This window comes from Engystomops pustulosus, chromosome 3 (genome assembly GCF_040894005.1).
Source record: "Engystomops pustulosus chromosome 3, aEngPut4.maternal, whole genome shotgun sequence".
Taxonomy (NCBI): domain Eukaryota; kingdom Metazoa; phylum Chordata; class Amphibia; order Anura; family Leptodactylidae; genus Engystomops; species Engystomops pustulosus.
The window spans coordinates 104,742,069-104,767,107 of record NC_092413.1 but is presented as its reverse complement, the minus strand read 5'-3'; the positions used below and the strand labels follow the sequence as shown (position 1 = coordinate 104,767,107).

The 25,039-nt window shown below is 40.6% G+C and overlaps 1 protein-coding gene and 1 long non-coding RNA gene across 2 annotated transcripts in view; one reads left to right on the top strand and one right to left on the bottom strand.

The window, feature by feature from the left end:
• SLC35F1 (solute carrier family 35 member F1) overlaps nt 1-25,039 on the top strand; it is a 230,881-nt gene that overhangs the window by 161,773 nt on the left and 44,069 nt on the right. The window contains exon 3 of the mRNA XM_072141700.1: nt 6,000-6,127. Coding sequence (XP_071997801.1) covers nt 6,000-6,127 — 128 coding nt within the window. The remainder of the gene's footprint in view (nt 1-5,999; nt 6,128-25,039) is intronic.
• Nucleotides 4,664-16,717, bottom strand: LOC140121720 (uncharacterized). The gene is made up of 3 exons (XR_011854167.1): nt 16,496-16,717; nt 12,981-13,109; nt 4,664-4,775 (listed from the first exon to the last, which is right to left on the bottom strand). It is a non-coding gene; the product is annotated as an uncharacterized lncRNA (long non-coding RNA).

The following is a 25,039-nucleotide window of genomic DNA, read 5'->3' as shown; positions in this document are numbered from 1 at the left end:
AACTTTCCGACAGCACAAATATGAAAAATAATGAAGAAATATAAATTATAATAGAATTTTGGAGAATAATCCAACCCACTGTGACGTTAGCTCACAATTGCAAGCATTGCAGCTCTCACTACTCATGTCAGGCAATGAGCTGATGTCACAGAGGGGCGGCAGCTAAGAATCAGGCATCCCTCCTATGGTTCCTAGTGGCTGCCCGTTCGTGATGTCACATGGAGGGGGGCTTTCAGTGTGTGGGCACCGCTAAAGGATAATAAGCAGACATCAGTTTGAATTTGAATCCCAGCTTCCAGGACTTCAGGGGGACCTTGGCAGGGAACCAGGTACCTTGGCATAATTACGATATTAGCTGATGTACAAATGCCACAAACATGACAAATGCACATATGCATTTGTCAAGTTATGGGCTTTTGGCACATGTTATTAGTGTCAAATAGTGCATTGGTGACAGGTTCCCTTTAAGGCAATTTAATATATAATTTAACCTGCATTGTTCCTTTATCATGATCCATGATGTCCATGTCTCTGTTGTATATATTTGCTACCTGGGTTGGCTTTTGGTCCAATATAATCCCATAGTGGACTTGGCTTATATCAAACAAGAGCATGTGGCAGTCTACCGTGTTGATAATGCTATGTTTCACTGAGGGTAATAAAAGGGGACTTTCAGCCGTTCAGTATTTGGGGCGAGTGTTGTGGTCATACTGCAGGTTGTGTGGACAACTCTATGTCATTTACTATTATTCCCGTAAACCCTGCATTCAGGGAGTGTTTTTAAAAAACAGAAATAAATTGACCTCGGGCACCCTTAAGGGGTCCGGCAGGTGACTCCTTAGTTTTACTGTGGTCATTCTAATGCCATAAATCTAAAGAATGATAATACTACATAAATAAACCACAATCATGAGAAAAATTCTGTGGTTTGGTATCGGGACTTAATAAAAAATATCTGGTCCACATAAGGCCTCAAATATAAACTCAGATTAACAAAAGCACATGATAAATTATACTTTGTCCTTCATTTAACAAAAACAAGTTATTTGTATTAAAAAAAAGTAGTACCATGGTGTGAAATATTAAAGGGGTGTTCCCATTTGAACAAGTAATTGCTATTGTTTGAATAATGAAAAGCTATACAAATTTCCAATATACTTTTTATATCAATTCCTCACGTTTTTTTTAAATTTTTGATTGCTGTCATTCTATAGAAATCTTCATTGTTTACTTCCAGTGGACAGAAATCTGACCATGATCACACAGGTGGACGGTTTGTTATAACACATACTCTCTGTGATACTAACGAACTATACACCTGTGTGACCATGGCCAGATTTCTGTCCACTGGAAGTAAATAATGAAGATTTCTATAGAATGACTGTAAGTACAGATCTAGAAAACTGTAAGGAAATGATAAAGAAAGTTTATTGGAAAATTGTATTATCTCTCATCATACAAACAATAACATTAATTTGCCAAAGTGGAAATACCCCTTTAAGTACACCCTTAGTGCTTCCTTAATAATTAAGATGGTGTTAATAACCCCTGATTAACTGAACATCAGCAAGTTTGCAGAACTGGGGCATTTAGTAAACATAGTTCTATGGAGGAAACACTTCACTAACCATCTTAGAGAAGTACCGTATATACTCAAGTATAAAACAAGTTTTTCAACACAATTTTTGTGCTGAAAATTTTCCACTCAGTTTATACGCGGGTATATAAAAAAAATAAACTGAGTACTCACCATTTCGAGCCGGACCTGTATATACTACAGGGGGCTGGAAGGCTATATACTACAGGGGGAGGCTATAAACTACAGGAGCTGGCTGGCTATATACTACAGGGGGCTGGTAGGCTATACACTACAGTGGGCTGGCAGGCTGTATACTACAGGGGGCTGGCAGGCTATATACTACAGGGGCCTGGCAGGCTATATACTACAGGGGGCTGCCAGGTTATATGCTACAGGGGCTGGCAGGCTATATACTACAGGGGCTGGCAGGCTATATACTACAGGGCTGGCAGGCTATGTACTACAAGGGCTGGCTGTCTATATACTACAGGGGCTGGCTGGCTATATACTACAGGGGGCTAGCAGGCTATATACTACAGGGGGCTGGCAGGCTTTATACTTTAGTGGAGTGGCTGTCTATATACTACAGTGGCTGGCTGGCTATATACTACAGGGGGCAGGCAGGCTATATACTACAGGACTGGCTGGCTATATACTGGGGCTCTGAACAATGCATTTCTCACCCTCAACTTATACTCGAATCAATAGGTTTTTCCAGTTTTTTGTGTTAAAATTAGGGGTCTCGGTTTATACACGGGACAGCTTATACTCAAGTATATATGGTAATTGTTCCAGTCCACCAATCTCAGAAAAGTTATTAGTAGACATATGTCTTTCATGTTCAGTCAAGGAAGGAGCAGAATTGGATAAGGAGGGATTTGAGGGAAACAAGTCTATATTATAACCATCAACGTTATCTTGATGCAAAAAGGCGTCTAAACCTTGTTTTCTCCAGGCGGTTCCCTCTTGTCTTTTGATTTGATTTAACCTGGAACAATTTTCCACCCTATTTTTTGTATGGACCATTCATATAGTTATACAAATGAATCATGTCTCCTCTAAGTCTTGTCTTTTGAAAGACTAAATAAATCTAATTCATTTAATCTTTCCTCATATCACTTATAGTTTTTGTGCAATCCAGAGAAGTAAGCAGCACTCCGAGACAGCAATGGTCAGGTGATGAAAAAAAGTGTTTGTTTTATTCCATGCTTCAAAAGTACAGTGAGGTACAGCAACATTTCGGCTCCAGGGAGCCTTTTTCAAGGCTCCAGGGAGCCTTTTTCAAGGGCTTGAAAAAGGCTCCCTGGAGCCGAAACGTTGCTGTACCTCACTGTACTTTTGAAGCATGGAATAAAAGGAACACTTTTTTTCATCACCTGACCATTGCTGTCTCGGAGTGCTGCTTACTTTTCTGGATTGTATTGTTGGAGGACCTGAGGCCCGGTCCCAGTGAGCGTGCACCCACCGCCATACTTGGATCTTTTTTAAGTGTGCTGCTTTTGCATTTCCTTGAGTAGTTATAATTTTTGTGGATCTTTGTAGTACTTTCTCCAGCTCCACGGTATCCTTTTTATGGAGGCTGAACCAATGCCTTGTACAGTGGTAATATTATATCTCTATCCCAAGAGTCCAAACCTCCTTTGATTCATGACAAGATCTTGCTGGCTTTCGAGGCAGCTGATTGGCATTACATGTTGTTATTTAATCTATGATCTACTAGTACGCCCAGTTCCTTCTCAACAAGGGATTCTCCCAGATTTACTCCCCCAAGGACATTTATCCAAATTGAACCTCGTATGCCAAGTGGATGACCAAACACTCAATTTGTCCAAATAACCCTGCAGCCTATGAACATCCTCCATAGACTGAATTACACTACGCAGCCTGGTGTCATCTGCAAAACTAGACACAGATTTGTATTTAAACCAACCTATATATGATTAATAAACAAGTTAAGGAGTGGGCAGAGCACAATTTTGAAACCAATTAGAAACTATTCCTGCCAAACCAATCAACCTTATTTTACCCATTAGGTGTTTATGAGGAACAGTGTCAAATGCCTTTGCTGCAAAATAAAAAAAAACAATATTCACAGCAGCTCCTCCGTCCAGGCATCTGCTCACCTCTTCGTAAAAGCAGATCAGGTTGGTCTGACAACTTTTATCTTCAGTAAACTCATGCTGGCTGTTATTTATCATACCATGTGATGTCACATACTCCTGTATGTAGTAGTATAGCATATGTTTTCAGGAACTTCATTTAATGTACAGTGATTCGAGACTAAACCAATATTATTTGTGACAAATATATAAATGTTTTAATAAACTGAGTGTATCTTCCATGTCTTTGGATACATTATGAATAATTTTATAAAAGAAAATCCATTTAAAAATATTATCCAGAGGTTGAAAATAGCAGCGAAACACCTGACCATGACTTATGCCATCATTGCAACACAGCTCAATTGATCCCTATGTAGCCGAGTTGCAATACTGTTTGTTTTTTTTAAGACAGCAACCATGTTTTCCATTTTCTGGACAACCCCTTTAAGCCTAAACTGATGTCTACAATCATATCAACAGTTTCTATGCTATTTCCTTACTGTTGTGAGATTGAGACAATTTCAACTGTCTTTAAATCTGGCTAAATGGGACAAGGATCTGCATTTTCTAAACCACATTGGAGTGTAAAAATTCTAAATGTTGAAAATGCCTTATTTTGCTTAAGAGTTCAGAATTTTGGAGTGCAGAGCTTGCTAATTTCGCCAAAGTACAAAAATAGAAGAAGTATGTTGTAGTGCTTTTTCAATGAGATAACATGTATATGTTGGGGCAGTGTATGGGTACACTCACAAATTTTGTTCATTGCTACGGTATATATTAGTTTATTGTTCATTAGTTAATATATTGGGAATAAACCTAATTGTTCTGGGGTAGAGCACTCTAGTATATTGTCCTTGAAGATAAAATGCAAATAATGTTCATAATATGAAAGTTTTGGGGGTTTAATTAATGGGTAGATATAAGAAAAAGCTCAGCACATACCGTATTTTATATTCATCATACATTTGAAGTTTACCTTTTGTTTTACAGTAACCTTTTCTTTTTTTTTACTTCATATTTCCTTTGAAATGACAGGTATTTTATTGTAGAAATGAGTTGTCATTGAGATACATCAGTCTTGAGGATGCTGGTTTCTACACACAGTAAAAGCAGATTTAGACAGGAGCAACTTCTATCAATTTACAAGAAAATGTCTCATCTAATTTCCTAGTGCTTCAGCGTGTACTATAAATAGCCCTCTTTTCACCGTGTGATACTGAATTTTAATGGTAGAGAGAAAAAAGCACCAGAAGTGATGTGAAGATATGATCTGTAGTCAGCTGTAAAATTGGGCATCTCAAACTCTCCTGCAGTTTCAACCATTTCACTTAATGCTATATTCACTTTTTAGTGGATTCAGAGGGGGCTTTCCTTCTGAAAATCCACTATGAACTACCCCAGCCCTCTATTATTTTCTTCCAAATATTTTCAATAGTAGAAACAGACTGATACTTCTTTTTTTTTTGCATGAGCTTCCAGCCACATCTCATTGCAGTTACTAGAGCGGAATCACTTCTGAAAGTATTAAGCGGCCACATGCAGATTTGCACATTTTGGGGGAATTTAGTGGAAATGAATCCGAAACTCAAGGCACCTTCTCTATCAGCCTTTCTGGAGATTTAAGGCAGAGAACTTTTCAAATACATTATTCAGTAAATATAACGTAACTTGACATAAAGCAGTTTCTGCAAGCCTTAAAATAATCTCTATTCCTCCCAGGAATTGTAGTTATTTACCCCCTTATACCACCTCCTTGGCAAGAGGACCATTCCAGTTGGCTGTGTGGGCTGGTGCGAGGCAGGAACGCCTGCGCATATTATAACCTATAGTGGTTTTCTACGGCAGACAGGACCTGCCATATAAAGGTCCACCAGGACGGCTGCCTGCCATATACATTAGGAGACCAGAAAGTCTTCCAGTTCAGGATATTTTTATTCACATGTGGATACAAAGCTACGTTTCGGCTAACTCAATGTAGCCATTCAGGCTACATTGCGTTAGCCGAAACATAGCTTTGTATCCACATGTGAATAAAAATATTCTGAACTGGAAGACGGAGTGCTGCTACTTTCTCCATTATGAGCCTGGGTCTTGGGTCAGACCAACGTAGTTGGCACCCATACAGATTGAATCCCCTTTTTCTCTCTGTGCTGCCTGCTTGCATTCTCTTGATATATCTTCCACGGCAGAGGGGTGGGGTTTTGGTAAATCTATTACATGATGGCTTTCTAATATATTAAATTAATCAATCCACTGTTCTAATTTAGAAGATTTCTAACCATTGTTGTTTTAATTAGTAAATTTGTGTTCAATTTTAGGGGAAGAAAACTTACTGGCGATTTTGAAGAGGAGATGGTGGAAATATATGTTTTTGGGCATTATAGACATAGAAGCGACATATTTGGTGGTGAAAGCACATCAGTACACTACTTTTATTAGCATACAGGTGAGGTTTTGCTTGCTTTATATTCTTTTATGTGGATTTTTCGTAGTTAATTTGCATAAAAAATAAGTATATATGATGAATGCATTATTTGTGTCTTTAGATACAACAAACAAGCTAAACAATTCACAGTCCCTCAATGTGTCCATTGTTAATAATAACATACCAAATATTGAAAAATGTAATACATATGTACACTGGAGATTAGACTTGAACAATGCAGGGAACAACAGAGTGCATTTTGAACACTCGTGTTACAGTCCCGATTCCGACAGTCCGGCTCCAGCATTTTTGTAAATATGGACTGGCGGAGGCTTGTGCTCTGGTGGAGAAGGCATAATGGATCTTAATTTTTTTCAGAAATAATGTGATATCCTTGATCAACATTTGAAGGATTTTTGTAAGGGGTACACCATACCACTAGAACAGTGTTTTACAAAAGGACCAAAGTATAAGAAGATAAAACCTTTATTTTGGGAAAATATGATGATCATAGTAAGGGAACAGCAATGAATGTAGCACAGAGGAAGAAGATAACATTTTCTGAAGGTTATAAAAGTCACCAATCTGTAATGAGTGAACGGTAAATTACTTCAGCACTTCTGTGGCCACAGGAAATCACTAGTCTCTTACACTGGTCTGGTGGGATTTTAGTATACTCTTCTTCCATTCTATCCACAGTTCTGAGACTGTTGTCGATTTCATGGTCATAACTTTGTCATTAACCCCTTAAGGATGCAGCTTTTTTCGTCCTGTTTTTGCTCCACCTTTAAAAATTTGAAACTTTTTCAATTTTCCTTCTATAGAGCTGAGAAATTTTACTTCTCAGCCACATTATTCATTATTCTATGCTGTGTACTGGGAAGCTGAAAAAAAAAATTCCAAATTTATATAGGTTTTATAATGTTTTCATACATTTAACAAAAATGAAAACCTCCAGTTCCAAAAAATTCTTAATTTTTCCATCTTCTGATGCAAATAACTTTTTCATACTTCAGTGTACAGAGCTGTGGGTGGTGTCTTTTTTTGTGACTTATGATGACGTTTTCAATCCTACCAATTCAGGGACTATACTGCCTTTTGATCCCTTTGGCAGTGGCACATTGTGACAAATCATGTTCAAAATCCCCATATACTACTATACTGTAGCATAGCAGTATATGGTAAACTAGATAACCTAAGGTTAGTGTATAGACCCCATAGGGGGTCTAAAAAATAGTTTAAAAAAACCCGGAGAGTTCAAATCAGCCCCCTCCTTTCCCTAAAACTGATATAAATATAAAGTAACAATAAAAATCATAATTATGTTATTGTCACATCCCAAAAGTCCCGATCTATCTATATCTAAAAACGGTTATTCCCGTTGGTGAACCCCATAATGGGAAATAGCGCCCAAATGCCGCATTTGGAACTTTTTTCCAGCTTCCCAGTACACGGCATGGAATACTGAAGCATTAATACTGTCACTAGGAAGTACAATTTGTTATGCAGAAAATTAATTATGTCTGCTTGACTTGAAACGTGTAAAACTAAATCAACTTTATTAATTTTTACTTAAAAGCTATGGATTAGATATCACAACATTAAGGCGTTGGCCGGTAAATGGATTGATAATAGTGGTCCATAGACAGGGCAGTGGGTATAATACTTGGTTTGTATACTGTCCCGACTAACGAGCCAATTGTAGCTAAAGTCTAATGGAACACACTTAGTTTCCTGCCACTAGAACAGGAAATAAGTACTGTCTCAGTTAACTTAGTACTCTTAGTCACACTTAACACATTTCTGCATCTTAAGTTGTGTTTAGATGCGTCCTCAAAGGTGCTGTAATTTGTTTTTTAAGTGTGACATTATTTTACATCACACCAGCAGCATTTCCCCCCATGGCATTGTTACCGGCCGCAGCGCAAGCAGCAAATGACTGAGTATATAAACTGTTAACGCCACCCATCATTTGAGTCATGTCCGGGGCGGGCTGCAATCCAGGCTCTTTCATTGGTTGGACGGTGTCTACATCAAGCTACAATGTAGCCGATGCGGTCCCTCCCACGTCTAGGAACTAGTTGCTAGCTAGCAGTAGGATATTCCCATCAATGACGTGGCTGGGAGTTACACACCCTCAAGGCGGGGCTATGATAATACTAGTGATCCGCCCTGGGAGGATGATATGTCACGGGGACTAATCTTATGCAGAAAACAGGCCCTCATACCGCTAAAAAGTTATGGAATTTTGAAAGTGGGGAGTGAAAAATGGAACCGCAGAAATGAAAAAGGGCTGTGTTCTTAAGGGGTAAGTCACATCTGGTAAAATAAAACCAGACTAGCAGAATAGCAGAGCACTGGGGGGGGGGGGATTGGGGATGGGGCAGAGGGTCTATGTGAAAAAGTTAAATATTTAACACTTTAACTGCTGCCTGCATACACATACAACAGCCACAGAGTACTTGACATCACAATGCAACAGCTGTACACTCCCGGCTCTGCTGAATCTCCTCTTTTTTCCCAAAGTTCAGTGAGGAAGAGGCAGGAAGAAGGAGGGCAGAGACCTGCTGCTAGTACATGGAGGGGTAGAAGTGGTAGCATAGCTGGTGAGTTGCAGCCTGCACCAAGACCTCCATCCATACTCAGAGAAACACTGGAGCTCCCGGTATGTGGCTGCATCCTGTGCTTGGCCAGTGATAAAACAAACCTGGGGGCCATGGCAGTATGAGGACAGGGAGGGCTCTGCCTCCTAGCGGAGGTAATGGGGGAGGTGCCTAGTCTGTATATATTAGGAGGATGCTGCAACAGCCTCCTGGCTTCCCTGTATCATAACCAGGATGGAGGCAGGACTCGGAGGAAGGACAACACCAGCTAGATCGGGACACTGCATGCATATTCGGGACATTGTCCCAACAACCTGGGACTGTCCTGCCAAATCCAGGATAGTTGGGAGGTATGCACTTCAATGCTGATTATAAGAAGTGTACAGGAGGCCCAGGAGCCAGGGGTGGGCCCTGTGTCACAATCTGTGGAAAGTGCTGAGGAATGCCCTTGAGTTGAAGGGCTGTTTACAGCTACAGGCTTACAATCAGCAGGGTACAAGTCTACAGATAATCTGAACCTGCCTATAAACATATGGGGCTTAGATCAAAAGACCCTAGCAATACCTCTGGTGTTAAATATAAAACTCCAGACCAATTTGATATCAATGAACTATCCTGTGGATAGGTCAACAATATTTTGAACCTGGAAAATCTATTTAAAGGGGTTGTCCAGTTTCCGCAAATAATTATCCCCTAGGGCAGTGGTGGCGAACCTATGGCACGGGTGCCGGAGGCGGCACTCGGAGCCCTCTCTGTGGGCACCCAGGCCATCACCCCAGAATGAAGTTCACCAGACAGGACTCAAAGAATCTGCCTGCAGAATCTTCCTACAATAAGAGATGAATTTGCCCTCCTCCTTTCAACTGGGTTGGTGTCTTTAGGAGGCTGAAGAATTGAAAGTTGTCAATGAACAAGGAGAAATAAATTACTGCTTAAATTGCTGTGCTGGCACTTTGCAATAAATACGTGGCTTTTGGTTGAAGTTCGGGCACTGAGGCTCTAAAAGGTTCGCCATCACTGCCCTAGGGGACTCTGCCTCTTTTGGCCTTAAGGACGCGGCCCCATTTTTCAAATCTGGCCTGTGTCACTATAAGTGCTTATAGCTTTGGGACGCTATAAGATATCCAGGGGATTTTGAGATTGTTTTCTCGTGACACATTGTTCTTCAAATTAGTTTAAAAATTTGGATGAATTCTTTATTTTCAATGTTCTAAATTCTCTACTTTTGATGCAGATAGTCATAGCACCCAAATTAATTCATAACTTACATTTCCCAAATGTCTGCTTTATGTTGGCATAGTTTTTTAAGATTCCACATATTTTACTAGAATGTTATAAGGCTCAGAATTTAGGTATCATTTTTCACATTTTGTGTAAAATCACCAGAACCCGTATTTAGATGAACCTGCTCAACTTCTAATTGACACTGAGAGGCCTAAATAATAGCTAGACTCATAAATTACCCCATTCTGGAAACTACACCCCTCAACGTATGAAAAAACACTTTTAAGAAGTTTGTTAACCCTTTAGGTGTTTTTTAGGGGTTAAAACAAAATGGAGGTGCAGTCTGCAAATTGTAATATTTTTTCACAATACACTCATTTTGGGTGGTAAATTAAACATTTACAATGGATTAAATGAAAAAAGGCTCCACAAAGTTTGATACCCAATTTCTCCCAAGTACACCGATACTCTATATGTGGAGGTAAGATGCTGTATGGGCGCACGGCCGGGCATAGAAGTGAAGGAGGCGCCATCCAGAGCAGATTTGCTATGTCACATTGTACAGGCTATAATTTTTTTGTTTTTTTATTGTGGACCTATAGGGGCTTATTTCTTTTGCCACATGAGATGCACTTTTCTGGTAGGTAATTTTGGGGCATCTATAGCTAATTGGTGAGATTTTATTAACTCTTTGTTGGTGGAGGAAATGAAAATCATAAATTTTTAGGAAAAGTTTTATGTTTTTTTTTTTGGTCGTTAACCATACCATAAAAATAGTATATTATTTTTATTCTATGGTTCACCATGATTACGAAAAGACCTCATTTATATAGATTTTTTATTTTTTCCCATTTTTACTGAATAAAAAGTAATTTGGCAAAAATGTTAATTTTAGCATCACCGTCTTTCATATGCATAATTTTTTTATTTTTCGCCTCACATATCTGTTTAAGGGCTTATTTTTTTGCGAAAAGGATTGTACTGAATAAAAACTAATTTGGAAAAAATCTTGTTCATTTTTGCATCACCATATTTTCATATGCATAACTTTTTTATTTTTCGGCTGACAAATCTGGTTAAGGGCTTTTTTGTGAGAAGTTTTGTTCTTTTGAGTGGGCCTATTTTAGAGTGCATAACATTTTTTAAATCACTTTTTAGAGCATTTTTTATAGGGTATTAATTAAAAATGATCTGTTTTATTAATTTTTATTGATTAAGTTTTATTGATTGTTACGGACGCGGCAATACCAAATATGCGGGGGTTTTTTGTGTTTTTGTGTTTTTTATACTTTATTAAGTGTTTTTTTTAATTTATTCTAATGTGCAGTGTTCAGTTTTTTTTTTTAGTTATACTTACTTGAACTTGAACCAGTGATGCTCTGATTGCTGGTTCAAGTTCAATACACTGCTCTACAATACTATTTTATTGTAGAGCAGTGTAATCTGTCTGGCATGCTTCCGGGTCTGATTGCCAGGGAGACCGGGCAGCACTTGGCAGTCCTCGGAGCTGCCCAGAAGTGCATCGGATAACCCGGTAAGCGGCGCGGGGGATCTGATCTGTAAAAAGGTCAAAGCATTATGCAGAGCTGTAGCACCCAGGGCTTTAGCATCATCCTAACTTCATTGGCAAATTGGATTACTTAGAGCGACAATAATAATAATGAAAATAATAACATTAAATCTTTATTTCTAATATATTAAATGCAATGGGGGAGATGTATCAATTTGTCTACACCAGAAAACTGGAGTCATTTGCAATTGAAATGACTTGTGCCACAATTATTAAAGATTTTAGTACATTTTAAGGCAATTTTCTGCCTTTTTGGGGTCTTTGGTGTAAAATCATCTTCAAATAGTTCACAAATAAGAACAATGATTCACATTTCAAAATCCATGAAAATCTACTTCCAGACATATTTAATGTGTATATAAATGTGTAACACAAATATGTTTTAAGCACCAAAATACCCATATAAAACTGCCAAGTGCCATGTAAACATAGCCTAACTCTGTTCATTTTTAAAGAAATTAATTTCAAATGAATGGTTACAACCAGCTTGGATTGATCGGTTCAAACAAGGCAGAAATATTTGAATGTCGACTTAAGTCAATCATTCCCGAGTCAAAATGTTGCTCCATCTAAGACATAAATCAGTAATTCCCAAATACATGGAAGAATGGCTTCACTTACAAAGTAGGCTTCAATAAGCAGGATTTTTTCTGTTTCATATTAATTGCCTGCCATATGCTGTTCTATATATACTATCTGCATGCTCAATATGGCAATGCTTTATAATTACATTAATAGAAAAAAAGAAAAGAGAAAAGAAAATGGTGGAAAGTAAAATTATTAACTATATAATATTATTCTATTATACTATTATATATATATATCCGCTCTTCGTAGGGGATATGCCCTAGAAAACTGTAGATTAATCAAGTAATACCCTTAAAGAACTACTTAAAGAATAAACTAGGAGGTTGTAGAAAAGAATTACAATATTTTATAACATACAGGTCCATAAGGACAGGTCAAGGTTGACCCCACACTTGGATTAATATTATCAGGACAGCAAAGCCATAAGCAGGTGTAGGAAAGAAAAGTCCTCCGTTATTGCAGAAGTACCTCTCCTGGACAGACCCAATGGGCAGTGGCGTAACAAGTCACCAGTGGGACCCGGTGCAAACTTATCATCAGGGCCCCATATTCCTTAAGCCATGCTACTGGCCCCAAGCCCTTACATTTTACTTCAAAATACACATATATATAATATATATATACCCCACAGACATGTGCACACATACACTATATATACATTACACTCATATCTAAACACAACACTAAATACATTTGCTCTACACACACACACCATATATACTAAACACATACAAATACACAGCAGACCCACATATACCATGTATAAGGAAACTAAAATATACACCACATAACTATATACCAGCTGGGAATATACTGCACATTACTATATAGTGCCAAAAAATGTATTGCACACCAAAGTTGTTATAAGTCAGATAAAGACATCACTTACTTAGTTGTTGCTTTGTCCTTCTACCTCTGCGGAGGCCTGTCATTTCCTGGATGACAGTTTGTCTCTATCAGTTTCAGATTACACTCAGATATCCAGATATCTTCAGCTCCATGCAGCAAAACTGCACCCCTAAAAATACAAACAGTTCCTTTTTTTTAAACTCATTTTATTGTAGCAATAGAATACATACAGAGATAATATTTAAAAAAATGCTGCTCCACAATCAGAATTATGGAGTTATGGAGATCCCACGCATAACACCTTTTCTGTGGAACTTTAAAATATCCGCTCATTTGGACTCAGTGGTCACAAAACCACAACCCAGGGGGTTAAGATAAAGCTTGAATGGCATTAGTTAGGTCATTAGACGCATAGGCAGTTAGGTCAGATGAGCACCACAAGTCCTGAACCTTTCTGGGGGCTTCCTATTCTTATACACCACTTTTTCATATGGAATTATGTTATTAACAATCCCTTTTCACATACCTAGTGTTGGGGGTCTTGGGTTCAACCACTTAATGGACTAAAGCTTTCCTCGCCAAAAAGAGGGTGAATGTAAAGAATATTTTAACATATTTGGGCCATATTTCCTCATCTAATAGTGCGAAGAGGCATACCTCCGGTCGTGGCGGGACTGTCAGTTGGAGTACTGAGGAGAGTAAACCGACTACTTCTGACCAGAATGATTGTAGCACAGGTCATTCCCATATAATGTGCCAGAATGCAGCAGGGGCATAACGGCAACTATGGCATTCAGGGTAAGGGATGGGGTGCATCATGAATAATCGTAGTGGAGTGAGATAGCTTGACATAGGAACATAGGAGATCTGCCTCTCTGTCATCGTCTAGGATGGGTATCAGTTCCCTCCATCTACTGATTGAAGGAAAAGGTGTTGCCTCTGCTTTAGCTCGTATTAGGTGGGAGTAGATAATGGAGACCAGTGCCCTTGGGCCCTGAGAACGGATGACTCCAATGAGCGGGTAATCTGAGATGGGAAGACGGGGTTCAAGAAATTGTGAAGTGAGGGTATGCCGCAATTGTAGATAACTATAGAATCGGTGGTGAGGTATATCATGTTTTTCCCTGAGCTGCTCAAAAGACAAAAGGATATTATCTTCATAAAGATCACTTAAGACACACACCCCTACTGTCCTCCAAATTTGGGTGTCCTGCAGTTGGGGTAACTGGGCTAAGGTAGGCTTTGTTCGATAGTGAAGTTTCAGATATAATACCAACGGTTGGGTCACCACCCTCACTGCCCGCCAAGAGGAATTGCCTTGGAGAATCTGCCAGAGGGAGTGTACACCCTAATATATGGCTAGATAACATTCTGGACCAGTGGGGTTAGGGGAGATAGCCATTCCCTTAGGTACTTAAGTTGGCCTGACAGGTAGTAAAAAAAGATATTTGGCATCACCATGCCTGCCAGATCTGGGGCACTGTAGTTTTGCTAGTTGTAGTTTGGAACATGAGAAACCCCGTATAAAAGAAATGAATAAAGAGTCTAGTGTGTCAAAAAGGTGCATGGTACCGGCACAAAGACGTGTAGTAGGATGTAGAGGCACTTTGGCTGGACAACCATCTTAATCAAATTTATTCTCCCGGACACAGATAGTGGCACTGAAGACCATAACTTGAGCTTTTCCCTAAAAAGAGTCAGTAAGAGTTCAACATTGGCAAAATTTCGGGGGTTCTAGTCAATATCACACCTAGATATCGGAAACTGTCAGTGGCTTTTAGATTGCATATAACTTGGTCAGAGTTGGGTCTAGAAGCATCTAAATACATGAGGTGAGATTTTCTCCAGTTGATCCACAACCCGGAGTATGAGCCAAAAATGTCTATGAGTTGAATTGCTCTGGGGAGTGATGATTCCGAGTTGGACAGAAACCGGAATAACACATAACAGGAATAACAAGAAAACACATATAATGCAAGGCGATCTTCTGTCTCTGAAACTTTAACCCCTTTGCATTGCGAATCTGCTCTAATACATAGGGCTAATAGCTCGACAGCCAGATCAAACAAAAGGGGTCGACAGAGGGCACTCCTGATGGGTGCCACGTTGAAGAGGAAAGTAGGAAGAGCTCTGACTGTTCAGTGCTACTGTGCCGCGGAGTGCTGCCTACAGCAGTGAGACCCATTTGATAAAGGCAGGGCCCTTTCTGAACTTGGCTACTACTGATATTAGGAAAGGCCATTCCATGGATTCAAAGGCCTTGGCCACGTCTAGTGAGGCCAAGGCTCAGTCCTCTCACCTCACCCACCTGCATTATTATCTGTGCTCTTCTAGGGTTATCAGAGGTGTTACGTCCGGGAATAAAACCTGATTGGTCCGTGTGGATCAGACATGGAATTACAGAGTTCAGGCGATGCGCCAGAACCTTGGCAAGCAGCTTCTAATCTGAATTTAAGAGAGATATGGGCCTATAAGACCCACACTTCAGGGGGCCCTCTCCAGGCTTTAGGATAACAATTATAGTAGCGTCATAAAATGAGGGAGGGAGGGAGTTATTGGTATATGCCGTCTGCAAGGTTCGTAGCAGAGAATACAACAGTTACTTACAGTGTAATGTCACCTGGATTAATATTACATCCTAATTTATATATGGCACCTGCTAAGCTTCATAGAGCAACAACATCCTCATATTAATTTGTGCACACCACCAGCACCTCATTAATCTATATACAGCACCAGCAACAACACAGTATTAATAACTGGCAAAGCAGTCAAATGTAGCACTGCAACCGTCATTAAAGTAGCAGAGCAGCACCTCCTCACCAATCCACATGTAGTCAGCAGACCCGAGTCAATACAAGTTATGTAGCCACTTCTTAATTAATATAGTGTTCAGCAGCCAGCCCACCTTGTATATATTGTCCATCAGTCAGTCCACCCTTCTATACAATGTCCAGCAGCCAGTCCTCCCTCCTATAAAATGTCTAGCAATCAGTCCCCCCCTTTCTATAAAATGTTCAGCAACCCCCCTTCTATATAATCTCCAGCAGCCAGCCCCCGCCCTTTTCTATATAATCTTCAGCAGCTAGCCGGCCCTGCACTGCAGCATTGCAGACAGAGACACGTCTTAAGACACACATATACTTGACCATGTTTCTCTGTAATCGGGCCAGCATTTGCCGTCTGGCAGATATGTGCCCATTCTATCTTCAGAGCCTGATCCCGGTCGCACCCGCGATCACTACGCCCCTGCCAATGGAATTAAATAAGCATAAGGGTAAGTATTTCCTCCCATTTCTATGTAGAGTTTCTTCATCTTGATGAAAATATGATACACAAATGAGTATGCTGAGTATAGTTTCTCTGTCTGCTGAATACCTTGACTGGCAGATCTGAAGTGGAATATATATATATATATATTTATATATATATATATATATATATATATATATAAATATCTATGAGAAGAGGATAATAAAGCTGACTCTAGGATATTATGCCAGGTCTCTACACAGCAGGAGCTCTGGATGTAGTGTATATCATCACTCCAATTACCTGTGGCATGTTCTCCACTTTTAGCACCTGTCACTGGAGAGCAGCTCTGGACTTATTAAGAAGCTTTTGATGTCAGAGCAGTAGCTTTGGATTTTTATTTGATGCTTTCTGACAATGGATCTACCTTGTTACATCTATTAACTAAACTCCGAAGTTTCAAACAAAACAGGTAGAAATTATGCCTTTTCCTCTCATTCATTCTACTTGTTGCCTTGGAAACAGTGTCATGATGAATTAATTATGCAGTCAACTTATGAAGAACATTCCATGAAAAGCTTTACTAACAGACTGAGATTATGTAACTTTTCACTAATTAAATACTTAATAGTGAAAAGACTTAATATCCTTTTAATATACATTAATGATAATGTTCGCTATGTACTGTCTGACACTTCAGTTTACTTTTATTTTTAGGATTTTAATTAAAGCAAATTGACCACATGGATGCAGTTCTGTTAAAATAAGTACACTAACATTCTGGCATTTGACTCCTGCAATAGGATCCATTCTTTCATCTGATTCTAGTAGCTTAGTTTTTGAGAAAAACATCTTTTAAAATGATGCAAATGAGAGTCAGGGGCTCCTGGCTACTTCACAGAAGCCCTTCTGGCACAGCCATCTGCTAATTATTCAAACCTCTGTTCAGTGTTTCTGCCCACCTCCTCCTTGGTGACAGCTGGTGACATAAGCTGACTCTCGGCAATTCCCATGTATGCACGCTAATCTCATTGTTCTAGCCTTTTTTGCTGCCTGAGCTTTAAAAGGGTATTCCCATGAAGACTAGATTCTTAAATATACTTAAGATAACAAAAAAACACATTCTCTTTTTCACTGTTATTAACAAAAATAACAGATTAATAAAAATTTCACAGATAAATTCTAACCTGTCTCTATCATTCATGGCGTATACAATTTTGGTTGTCCCAGGATCCGACCGTTAATCTTCTGACTTGAGGGTTGGGAAGACATATAGGGGCACATTTACTTACCTGGTCCTGTCGCGATCCAGCAGCACGTTCTCAGTCGAGGATGCGGGTCTTCCGGCGATTCACTCGGTGCCCCGATGTCCACCAGGTGTCGCTGCTGCGCTGCACCAGAGTTCACTATGCTATTAGTGGTGCAGGTAAGCGTGTTTCAAGTGACCCTTTTTTTTTAAATTCCGCAGTTTTTCCGAATCCGTCAGGTTTTCCGACAGCCACGCCCCCCCCGATTTCCGCCACATGCATGCCGGCGCCGATGCGCCACAATCCCATCACCTGTGCCAAAAACCCGGGGCAATTCAGGGAAACACAACGAAAAATAGCGATTTGGGTCTTAGTAAATGAGCCCCATAGTTTTCCTGTCTGAATCAGCACTGAGCTGCTCTCTGCACACCACGCTTGCATTCCAACACAGAGGCATCTTGATAGCAAACAGCCTGAGTATAGTAAAGCTACAAGCTACAGAGAGACAAGATCTTTATCCAGGGGAGTGGGAGGGAGGTTCAGCAGAGCTCACAGTGTATGTTATAGCTGTGATAGCAAAGCTGAAAATGTTATGTGTAATATGCATATCATGAATCTCATCATGTCATCTCTCTTTTTATATGTGTCAGATACTAGTGAATGTTTAGAAGCTAAATGAAAGTGTATATAAACCTGGTCCCTGATAATCTAAGCACATTGTCAGCACACAGCATCTCACAGCACTATAGTGATCATAATGTGTCTGCTTAGAGAGTCCCTGCCCACACTACGGAATTTTACACTGGCCCTCACTGAGTTATAGGAGCTAAAACAGCAATAATACTGAGTAAAATTGTAAAGTAAGGGATTCAAATTGTAAAATGACTAGGGGATTGAAATTTGAGAATATGCTGCCTCCATAGCATTCAGATATTTTGCTGCCCAGGGCCTCATCTGCCACAGTGGCAGATGGACTTGCCAAAAGCTGGCAAGTCTGTACTATAAAAAAAAATATTTGCATCAGTGTATTTAAGACACTAATTCAAATAATGTGCAGAGTGGCACAGCACTGACACGTCAGCCTACATCTCTCTGTATGACACAGGTCGGTGCGATGACTTCACTGAAGACACTGTAGGCAGAAGAGCCACAGCGGGGGAGACCAAAGGTAAGTATTTTTTTTTGCAGGCTACATTTTTTAACTAGATTCATTAAACTAGGGGGGGGGGCTATTTCTACATAAGGGGGGCTGTTTTTAATTAAACAACAGAGACTGAAAATACTTAAAGCAAATTTACCATTTGATTTCATGCATTATGAACCTAAACATACCTTCATAATGCTGTAGCTATACTGATGCAGAAGCATATCTTGTTTAATCCCTGAGCTGAGTGGTTTTGCTGAAAAAACAATTACAGGACCTTGGGAAAGCTGGATTGCATGCTGCTTGCAGTTCATAAACACATTACACAGAGTTGTCTGCAATGTCCAGACAGGACTAATCATCCTAAGCTGGGGTATGTTTGGTCATCTGAGGGGTTCAAGATGAACCCAGAGAAGATCAAAGCTGTGTTGGAATGGCCAAGGCCTTAGACCTTAGCATTACAAAGGGTTCTGGGCTTCGACAATTATTATAGGAAATCCATCAATAATTTTTCTGTGCTTTCTAAACCTATAACTGATTTGACTAAGAAGGGAACTGATCTCAATCAGTGACCTTTGAAAGCAGTGAGGGCTTTTGAAACTCTGAAAACTAGGTTCAGCTCCAGGGCTCATTCAACCAGATGAGGAGTTGCCCTTCGTTGTTGAGGTTATTGTGGGAGTGGGTTCAGTACTGTCACAGGAGAAGGAGGGTCAACTGCATCCGTTTGCCTTCTTCTCAAAAAAGTTTTGTCCAGCTGAATTCAACGATGACATTGGCGATTGAGAGTTATTAGCCATCAAATTGGGCATTAGGGTGCTAGTGCACTAGGATCTGAATTTGTACTGAAAAGGTGAGTTATCATGGCAGCCCTTTATACTCAGTTGGAGATTCTGATTCCTAGGGGATTGACGGCCCTGTGGAGTCAGCTGTTACATGAATGTCATGACTCCAGATTGGCAGGCCATCCTAGTGTTGCTGTCACTGTTACTCCCGCGATCCTTGTCGCGGATCGCGGGAGTACCCATGCTCCGCTGTATGTCTGTCCCCGTCCCCCTGCTCACACTTACTTCTCCTGACTCCTGCTGCTAGGGCGCACACGCGGACTTCTCAAAATTTAAAGGGCCAGCGTCCTCCTGATTGGCGCTGTCTAATCCGGCTCACCCTTTATGATCCAGCCCCTCCTTCCTTCCTGGCCGGATCTTCAGCATTGTTACAGCATTCTAGGAACTTCCAAGGTTTCCACATCTCGCTTCCTACAGCGGTTCATGTTGAAGTGATTGCCTAACAGCGTTTCCAGACGCTCCTGCTCCTCCAGCATTTCCAGACGTCTCCGTGTTCCTCCAGCGCTTCCAGACGTCTCCATGTCTCCTGTCTCCAGCGTTCCAATACGCTCCCTGCTGTGCCTTCCAGGGCTCCAGTCCAGTGGTGTCATCAGTTTGTGCCAGTGTCACCAGTGTTCCTCTTGGCTGAATTTGTGCTCAACACCCATGATTCCTCTGTGGCAGGCTGTGCTCCATTCTTCTGTTGTAATCTAATATCCTCTCCCTCTAACAATCCCAAAATACTCTTCACTCCCTACTAACACCAAAGGTGCAACCACTTGTCACAGACCTTGAGACTGAAGATCTGGCCACCTACTTTAAAGATAAAATTAATTGCAATCGCCATGAAGTAATTTCTCAATCCACTAACTCCACTAATCCCCTTCCCTCCGCTACTTCACCCTGTTCGCTTCCTTCCTTTGAGCCAATCACCTCTGCTCGTCCGACTTCCTTTATCAGTGACCCCCTCACATCTCGTCCAGTCTCTCTCCCCAGAAATCACTTCTCACCTCAATAAAATCTTCAACCTCTCTCTCTCTTCTGGTGTCGTCCCCTCTTCTTTCAAGCATGCGGTTGTTACCCCATTACTAAAAAACTTTCCCTGGACCCATCCAGTGCTACTAACTACAGACTAGTTTCTAATCTCCCTTTCATCTCCAAACTCTTGAAATGCCTGGTCTATTCTCAACTTACCCGCTCTCGGCTAACTTCCTCCTTGACCCCCTACAATCTGGTTTCCACTCTATGCACTCCACCGGAACTGCACTTGCTAAAGTCTCCAATGATCTCCTCACTGCTGAATCCAAAGGTGACTATTCTCTCCTCATTCTCCTGGATCTATCGGCAGCATTCAATACTGTGGACCACCAGCTTCTCCTCAGGATGCTTCGCTCCATTGGCCTACAGGATACTGTACTCTCTTGGTTTTCTTCCTATCTCTCTGAATCCTTTTCTGGATCTCTCTCTTCTATATACTTCTGCATGTAACTTCACCATGCCTTAATCCAGAAGACTAGTGAATGTCTCTCTACTGTCTCTAACATCATGTCTCTCTCTTCTTGAACTCCTTATCTTTCCACCTACTAATCAACCCAACCCTGACCTCTCAATCTCGGTCTGTGGAATCACTATAACAAAGAGGCAGCAGGCCCGCAACTGAAACTTCTAAAATGCTAATTGTTGCTATGAATCACTCTCAACTAGACTACTTTAACTCCCTACTAATCTGTCTTCCTCTCACTAAACTCTCTTCTCTACAATCTATTCTTAATGTAGCAGCCAGGCTCGTTTTTCAGACAAAACGCTACACAGATTCCTCCAGTCTGTGCCAGTCACTGCATTGGCTGCCTGTCTCCTTTCGATTTCAGATTAAAATAATAACCCTCATCCACAAAACTCTGCATAATGCTGCACCTCCCTATCTCTCTTCTCTAATCTCAGTCTATCCCCCAAACTGTGCTCCTCAATATTCCAGTGATATTAAAACAATCTCTACCTTAATTCGAACCTTTCATTCACGTCTCCAGGACTTCTCCTGAGCTGCACCAATTCTCTGGAATACCCTTCCCCAGACTCTCAGACCAATACCCACCCTACAAAGTTTCAAACATGCTCTTAAAACCCATATTTCTAGGTAGGCCTATCATACTTGCTAACTGCATGAAATGTCAACTCTCTCTTTACTAATCTATCCTATGACCTCATCCCATTGCTTAACCGGCAACCACCAGATATATACCAAGCTCTAGGCTTCTCTGCAGTCACTTTCACCTTGGTCCTTGTATATAAGATTGCGGCTAAATGCTGATTCAAGCAGCAAAATTTTTTATTTATTAAATTACTTTATATGAATCTCTTATTAATAATGGCTGGACTATTTACAAGCTCTTTTACCTCTTGTGTCACCCCCTTCATCCTCATAGAATTTAAGCTCTTGCGAGCCGGGCCCTCACCCCTATTGTTCCATATGAATGTTTGTACTCTTTAATGTAATATTATATTTGTATATGTCCCCTATGATTTGTACAGTGCTATGGAAATTGATGGCACTATATAAATAAAGATTATTATTAGAGTCCCTGGCGATAGTCCCTGGAATTTTACACTGAACAGCCTAGAGAGTGATAGGAGCTAAAACAGCAATAAAACTAAGTAAAATTGTAATGTATGGGGTTAAAAATTATCTTAAGTGTGTAAACATCACTAGGGAATTATAATTTGCGAACTATCTTTCATGTGCAAACTCCTTTGACAAGGGCTGTTTTGAATAGTTTTAGGGGTGCAATTTAAAAATGTGGTACTTTGTGGGGAGTTTCTAATAAATATAACTTTTAAACCCCTATAAATATGAGATGACATATGGTTAATGTTAGTTAGCTACCAATTTGGGAGGTTGAACTAACTGTGTGATTATCATAACATTTTCACCAAATGTTAAATTTTTTTACCATTAAATGCAAAACATTTCAACCAAAATATACCACTAGGGTGAAGTACATATCATGAAAAAACACTGTTCTTCAGCAGTGTCTATCTATATCATTCTCATTTTATGTTGAATCATTTTATTGAACATTGTTAAACAAGAACTCACATAACATTAGGCAAAAGCCTACATTAATTAATGCAAAACTTACAATGTGTGGTAAACATAAGCATATATCCAGGTCACACCTAATGTCCCCTGTGAGGTCCCGGATGAGTATAATGCCCTTCCAGATGGAGAAGGGAGCGGTTTCTGCATTTAAACTCTGAAGAGTACCCATCATTTGACCGTTGCCTTCCCATCCCTGATAACATGTCTGCCTACTCCGTTCCGTGTATTGTAACAGTTTAGTTTCCTAAGTTGTAGGGAACAGCGCTCCTGGAATGAGCATATTAATAAGACTAAAACACAAAACTCGACAAGACAAATACATGAACAGATACAAAAGGGATAAAATATGCAGGGGGGGGAGGGAGAGAGGGATCCTGTGGGGCATGTTTCGTATAGTGGAGAGAGAAGCATCAAGGGGTTCCCCGTTCTCCGCAGAGAGGCTATGTATAAATGCAGCTATAGGAGCTCTAGGGCAGTCTATCCTGGGGCCTGTTCTTCAAAGAGGGCCTTGAAGTCCTGAGAATCCCTAAAACTCATCCAGGGGGACCAAACTTGAAGAAACTTTTCATGGCTCTCAGGTGTTAAGATAGCTAATTCCTCCATGCGGAACAGGTGAGACATTTCTGTGGCCCATTCAGCAAGGGAGGGACATGTGGTGGACCGCCAGTGGCGCGGTATTACCGCCCTGGCTGCAATCAAACAAAAACGTAGTATGTCCTTCTTTTGAGCTCCAATTTGGCCAGGGAGCACTGAGAGGAGGGCCATCATTCTCATTTTAAATTGAATCCTAAACAGAATGCAATACTGGATTTCTTTTTTGAGCAAACAGTGAACTATATGCATGATAAACTGAAATGTTAGTATTTTCATAATAGTTTTGCATTAGATGTATTAGATCGGATCTAATGTTTTATATACATTCACCGGCCACTTTATTAGGTACACCTGTCCAACTGCTCGTTAACACTTAATTTCTAATCAGCCAATCACATGGCGGCAACTCAGTGCATTTAGGCATGTAGACATGGTCAAGACAATCTCCTGTAGTTCAAACCGAGCATCAGTATGGGGAAGAAAGGTGATTTGATGCCTTTGAACGTGGCATGGTTGTTGGTGCCAGAAGGGCTGGTCTGAGTATTTCAGAAACTGCTGATCTACTGGGATTTTCACGCACAACCATCTCTAGGGTTTACAGGGAATGGTCCGAAAAAGAAAAAACATCCAGTGAGCGGCAGTTCTGTGGGCGGAAATGCCTTGTTGATGCCAGAGGTCAGAGGAGAATGGGCAGACTGGTTCGAGCTGATAGAAAGGCAACAGTGACTCAAATCGCCACCCGTTACAACCAAGGTAGGCAGAAGAGCATCTCTGAACGCACAGTACGTCGAACTTTGAGGCAGATGGGCTACAGCAGCAGAAGACCACACCGGGTGCCACTCCTTTCAGCTAAGAACAGGAAACTGAGGCTACAATTTGCACAAGCTCATCGAAATTGGACAGTAGAAGATTGGAAAAACGTTGCCTGGTCTGATGAGTCTCGATTTCTGCTGCGACATTCGGATGGTAGGGTCAGAATTTGGCGTCAACAACATGAAAGCATGGATCCATCCTGCCTTGTATCAACGGTTCAGGCTGGTGGTGGTGGTGTCATGGTGTGGGGAATATTTTCTTGGCACTCTTTGGGCCCCTTGGTACCAATTGAGCATCGTTGCAACGCCACAGCCTACCTGAGTATTGTTGCTGACCATGTCCATCCCTTTATGACCACAATGTACCCTGTAACATCTGATGGCTACTTTCAGCAGGATAATGCGCCATGTCATAAAGCTGGAATCATCTCAGACTGGTTTCTTGAACATGACAATGAGTTCACTGTACTCAAATGGCCTCCACAGTCACCAGATCTCAATCCAATAGAGCATCTTTGGGATGTGGTGGAACGGGAGATTCGCATCATGGATGTGCAGCCGACAAATCTGCGGCAACTGTGTGATGCCATCATGTCAATATGGACCAAAATCTCTGAGGAATGCTTCCAGCACCTTGTTGAATCTATGCCACAAAGAATTGAGGCAGTTCTGAAGGCAAAAGGGGGTCCAACCCGTTACTAGCATGGTGTACCTAATAAAGTGGCCGGTGAGTGTATACATGATTTTTATGTGCTTTTTACTTCATTTATAGTTTTTTAGAATAAATCAGGACATATAAAATATTCTTATGATATAAGTGTGGTGACGAGTCATTCTTAAAATGAAAATTGTTTATTTCAACTTGGTTGAAAACCCTTTGTTGGCAATGACTGCCTGAAGTTTTGAACTCCAGACATTGCAGTATTTCCTCCAATTTATTCTCTGCCAGGCCTTTGCTACTGCAGTTTTCAGTTGCTGATTGTTTGTTGCCTACCCATCTGAAGTCTAGTCTTTAAAAAGTGAAATGCATTCTCAACTAGGTTGACTGACTCGGCCTTTCAATAATATTCCACCTTTTTTGCTTTAACCCCTTATCACCGACACTAGTTATCAACTTAATGACCAGACTCGA